At 40.9% G+C, this 5,929-nt stretch overlaps 1 protein-coding gene across 1 annotated transcript; it reads left to right on the top strand.

Moving 5' to 3' along the window:
• The first annotated feature begins 2,476 nt into the window (after positions 1–2,476).
• On the top strand, positions 2,477–4,811 carry LOC122020921. Its single transcript, XM_042578967.1, has 2 exons — positions 2,477–4,114; positions 4,201–4,811. The coding sequence occupies exons 1-2, from the start codon at positions 2,712–2,714 to the stop codon at positions 4,430–4,432; spliced, it is 1,635 nt and encodes a 544-aa protein (XP_042434901.1). The 5' UTR covers positions 2,477–2,711; the 3' UTR covers positions 4,433–4,811.
• The last annotated feature ends 1,118 nt before the right edge of the window (positions 4,812–5,929 follow it).

Genomic DNA, 5,929 nt, shown 5'->3' with positions numbered 1-5,929 from the left:
TTTTTATCACATAATTTATTACACATCATTGTATATATAAACGAGCCTCTTAATGAACATGTTCGCAAGCCTCTTAACAAACATGTTCGTGAGCCTCTTAATAAATAGCGAAGTCCATGTCAGTAGAACTGGGGTGTCTCTGATGAACTAAGGTACCTCCAAACCGCCATCCAAGGCGTCTCTGATGAACCAAGCCACCTCCAATCTACCTGATCCAAAAACAGAAATTGCGATGAGGATAAACTTATCCAGTGGGAGGCGCCTCCAAGTATTCGATTCACCTCCGATGTGCTACGTCAACAAATGGTCATTTCAACTAGTGAACTATAAATAGTACCATGGAGCTTGGAGTTCAATAACACATTTGTAATTAACTTCTGTAATTATATTTTGTACTTCCAACTACTGTAAAAGGCTTTTTCGCTTCCAACATGATCGAAAAAGGAGTTTATTAATATATGTCTATTTACTTAGGATTAACAACAATCCATATTATAACCAAATAAAATCTTCTGTATCCTTTCTTTCTTTCACGTTTCTTTTATTATTTAATTAATGTATCCTCGCTGAGTTCGTTAGTAAAAAAATATCTTAATTTTAATTTATAGGTCGTCTATGTACCCTTTCTAATCAGTCCACCCAATCCAACGTCATTTTTACACCAATAATTAATTGTGTTAGATATTTTTACATCTCTGTCCACATTCCACCGTAGCGTTTCCAAAATGACCTCTGTTTTTTTTCTTCTCATTCTTCTTCTCCACGAGGGATTTGAAGACGACTTTGGGAGGGAAGGGGAAGGAATTGGAGATAAGGAGTAAGAGATGGAGAACAATCGAGAAAGGAAAGAAGAAAAGAATGAGATAAGGAGGTTTGAACGATTGAAACTGAGCCCTTCTTCGCTTCAATGGCCCAATCTCTACGATGTGACTTTACCTAATTAAACCACATTTCATTCAGATTTGCATGTTTTTTTTATCAGAAGTACCTTTAAATTTTTATAATTATCAAAATGTCCCTCAAATTTTCAAATTTATCCTTATAATGCCTCTTCTCTCTGAGAATCTAACAAAGATAGAACATTTTGATGACAAATCCAACAGCTTTAAGGGCATACTAATTTTTTTTAAAAAAAAAAAATTAAAAGGCATTTTAAAGATCTTATAAAATTTAAGGTTATTCTACCAATATCTCTTTAATTAATCATATTATTTTCTCCAAAGAAAAAATACGCCAACAAATATCATTAATAAGGTAGAAGTAGACAAAATGGGGTTGACGACTAAGTATATCCATACATATCGTAGAGATAGATTTGTATATCTGTATCCGATGACAAATTTCAATAAAATTATGACACGTGAAATGGTGTACATATTGTCGCTTTGACAAAATAACACTACAATTTTAATAACAAAATATCTTCTATAACAAAGTTAATAAGAAGGGGTTGTCCTGAAATATGATGACATGGTAAGATATTTAAATTATCATATAGATATTCACAGTTTGAATTTTAATCATGATATATTTATAGAATTTTTTCCTTTAAATGGGGGACGTAATCAAAGGATACTGGACTTCTGGACTAGCCGCAGCATGCGCTTCTCGATTTACCCTGATGGTCGATGGGAAACTTCCATGAGACTGGATTGATCATCCCAAAGATAATCAATGAGGCTAACTGTAATAATCATTCTTTTTTTTTTTAATAAGGAGCTGATCTCATATTTAAAAAAAAATTCTTTAACTAGAGAGCACAATTAAAAAATATTTGTATTTATAGATTTTTTTTAAATAAGGACATAAGGATACTTTCGCATGTACTTTTCAATTGATTATGATAACATGTAAAAAACTTTAACCAAATTGATCATCCAGGATAATTAATAAGATTAACTGAAATTATTATTTTATTAATAAAAAAGAATTATATAAATTTTTTAAATTTCTGATTTATCTATTTAATATTATCTTATTCATCATTACAATATTTTATTAAATATTTAATCTTTATCGGTTAAAATAAAAATTTACTTGTATTTTATCATGACCGATGATATTTAACTATTTGGGATGAACTTAATCGCCTCAACTACAGTGGAGCTAAATGGATTGAGCAGCATAAGTAGACCTAGCCGTGAAGGTGTGTGTATTGGAGCTTTTGGGTCGGGACCTAAATGAATCGTTGGTGCTATGAGCCACCCACCACGATGGACGACTTGCTTTAGACCAAACCAAATCAAATGGAACTAGGTTATTAACCAACAAATCAGTTAATAACTAAACCAACTGATTATGTATAATCCGATCTGGATTTTCTTTCCATTTATTAAATAATTTCTTAAACCCTTCGATTTTTCTCGGTGCTGATATTTATTCCTCTCCGCGTATTTTTTCTGAGTCGTGATTTGATCAAACACCTTGTGTGGTGTTGTGTCTATAAGATCAGTGCGTGCTTAACGATAGGCTAGGCAGAGGAGAGGAGAAAGCCACACCTGAGCCTGGAGCATTACGCCTCCTCCTCCTCCTCCTCCTCCTCCTCCTTCTCCTTCTTCTTCTTCTTCTTCTCTTTAGTGGACGTCGCCGGAGCTCGGAGCCGGAACCTGTTGCTTTGCAACTTTAGTATTGTTCTGGATGCATCGGCTTCGTGAGCCAATAACGTGAGAGGAGGTCTACCGTTTTGGCTTCGTTTGGGAGCTCGGTCGGAGATGGGAGTTCAGGCCGCCGCCTTCGCTGTTGTTGTGACTACTGTCAGGTCCAGCAAGCGGAAGGGCGTGGCAAGTTACTGTGGCCGCGACCGTGCCCTGGTTTCGACCTTCCTCGGCGTCTGCGAGTCGGGCAAACTGCTGCGCGCGAAGGAGGTCGGGAGAGGAGGTGGAGGAAGGCGAAGTCTTGACCATGGCCATGCCTTGCGCGGGCGCGCCAGGATGGAGCACTTCCCTACTGGGTGTGGCGATGATGGTTGGGAGGAGGAGAAGGAGGAGGAGTTTGTTCAGAGGCTGGAGGAATTGACCCTCGAGCTTCAGCAGCAACAAGGGAATGGCAGTGCAGAGTCTAAGTCCTTTGCTTCCTTTTGCTTCGATGCGAGCCCGGCGGTTTCCCATCCGTCGTCGTCGTTGAGGAAGCAAGAGTCTTCAACGGAGCCACCGTGGGTGCCGGTGAGGCCGGAACCGCCGGACTGGTCCGACCAGATTGTGCCGGCGAGCGTGGAGAAGAACGCGAACAGCGTGGAGATACCCTTGTCGCTGCGGATCATAAAGCGGAAGAAGAGGTGGGAGGACGGGTGGTGGCTCCGGGAGGCGGGCGAGTCAGCCTACTGCTCCGTGAAGCGGGCCTTCTCCTCCATGGTCTTCATGATCCGGGAGCTCCAGAAATACACGCTCCAGATGCGGGAGGAGCTCCTCCGCGAGGACCTCCAGGGGATCCTCGCGCGGGTGCAGCAGGAGATGAACTCCTCCTTCGTCTGGCTCTTCCAGCAGATTTTCTCCTGCACACCCACTCTCATGGTCTCCGTCATGCTTCTGCTTGCCAACTTCACCGTCTACTCCATGGGTCACCTCGACGCCTCCGCTATGGCGGCGCCCAATCCGCCGACCCAGTTGGAGACAGTGACGGTGGAACACCGTCGCCAGATCCATGGCGACCATTCTTCTATTAGAACCACTTCGATCGGCAGGACCGCCTCCGTGGGAGGGAACGGCGGAGGCGGAAAGACGAGGCCGGTGGTAGGGGCCACCGGCGATGGCCAGTCGGGTGAGGAATCCGTCGCCTACAGTACCATTTTCCCCGATGCGGTCTCTACGGCTCTGGGGACGGTCACCACCGAGGTGGGAGCGATGGCGGAGGAGCAGGAGGAAGCTAGGGTTTGGAAAGGAATACTGGAGGAGGTATCAGGGATCCAAAAAAGCACGAGGGACGATGCCCTAATGGACGAGGAAACGCTCCGGCAGCTCGTTTCGCCCGTGACGGTGGATCTGGAGGCCGACGACTATGACGACTACTTGCGAACGGAGATCACGTACCAAAACGCGCTGTCGGAGGATCCAGAGAACGCCCTTCTGCTTGCAAACTTCGCCCAATTCCTCTACCTCGTCCTCCGGGACCACGACAGGTACTTCTTCTCCCCGCAAGCTATTTGTGGAAATGCGCAACCAAAATCGAACCCTTTACAAAAGATTCTATTCCCCCCGGCGACAGAGCGGATTTCTATTTCAAGAAGGCGGTGGCATCGAAGCCGGCGGACGGGGAGGCGTTGAGTCGATACGCGAGCTTTCTGTGGGTGGCGAGGAAGGATCTGGCGGCGGCAGAGGAGACGTTTCTGGAAGCAATGGAGGCGGATCCTGGAAACGCCGCCAGCTACGCCCATTTCCTGTGGAGTACTGGCGGCGGCGACACCTGCTATCCGCCGGACGCCGGCGGCGCCTCATAGCTGCAGGACGACAAAATTAGTCGCGAAAATTTCGCTCCTGGCAAGTTTCATCTTTTTTTTCGACATGCCTCTTGAAATTTTAAGATATTAAAATCTTAAGAAAGTCATTAAATATTTAACAGAATTAGAAACGATACAAGTTCACTGAGGGGGCGTTTGATTTAGGGGAATAGAAATGGGAAATGGAAATGAGAATCATTGATTGTCATTGTTAATATTTAAATTATTGGAATAGGAATACAAATAAGGGAATGAATCCTTGAAATTGGGTAATAACTCAAGGAGAGAGCGTTTGGTTCTTTTCTAAAATATAAATCGGAATGAGAATCAATGTATTGTGAAATAGAAATGAGTATGAGCATGAATATCACTCTTAAAAGTAATATTTGGTTAGTTGCATATTTTCTATCTGAATAAATCAAGATTTCTTTTTTTATCCTCAAAGGAAAATAAGAAAAAAAAAATTAGATGTGAAAGAAAAATATGATGAAAAAAAATGATGAGAGAGGAATTATGATGAGAAAGATTGAAGATAGAGAAAGTGTGATAAGAGAAAATAAGAAAAGAGAGTGTGATAGAAAAGCATGATGAGAGAAGATGAGAGATAAAATATGATGTGAGAGAAAGCTAAGTATGATGGGAGAGGATAAAGAGAGAGAAAATGTAATGAGAAAAAATAAGGAGAGAGAGAGAGTGTGATGAGAGAGATTGAGGAGAGAGAAAGTATAGTGAGAGATAAAATATGATGAGAGAGAAAGTGTGATGAGAAAAAAAAAAAGAACAGTGGGTGTGATGGGAGAGATTGAGGAGAGAGAAAGTATGATAAGGGAAAAAGTATGATGAGAGAGAAAGTGTATTGAGGAAAAAAAAAAGAAAGTGTGTGACAAGAGAGATTAAGGAGAGATAAAGTGTGATGAGAAAAAAAGAGAAAAGAGAGAGAAAAAAAGAGAAAAGAGAGTGTGATGGAAGAGATTAAGGATAGAGAAAATATGATGAGAGAGAAAGTATGATGAGAAAAAAAGAAGGAAGAGAGTGCGATGGAAGAGATTGAGGAGAGAGAAAGTATGATGAGAGAGAAAGTGTAATGAGAAAAAAAAAAAGAGAATGTGATAGGAGAGATTAAGGAGAGAGAAAGTGTGTGATAACATAATAAAAGAGAAAATATGATGAGAGAGAACAAAAAAGAGAGAAGTGATATGAAAGAAAAAAATAAATAAATATATTTTGATATTTGATATTAAGGGAGAAAATTTTAGTTTTAGGTTAAGAATATTTTTGGATTAAAGGAATATTTTGATTGATGAAAATAGGGTAATGACTCATTGAAGAGGAGGTACATGAGAATGAGTTATTACCCAATTTCAAGGATTCATTCCCTTATTTGTATTCCTACTCCTATAATCCAAATATTAATAATGACAATCAATGATTCTCGTTAATCTCTCCTTAATCTCTCCTATCACACTCTCTTTCCTCTTTTTTCTCATTACACTTTTT

The sequence above is a fragment of the Zingiber officinale genome, chromosome 9A, assembly GCF_018446385.1.
Source record: "Zingiber officinale cultivar Zhangliang chromosome 9A, Zo_v1.1, whole genome shotgun sequence".
Classification (NCBI taxonomy): Eukaryota; Viridiplantae; Streptophyta; class Magnoliopsida; order Zingiberales; family Zingiberaceae; genus Zingiber; species Zingiber officinale.
The sequence above is the reverse complement of the archived record's forward strand: the minus strand, read 5'-3'. Positions and strand labels throughout refer to the sequence as shown.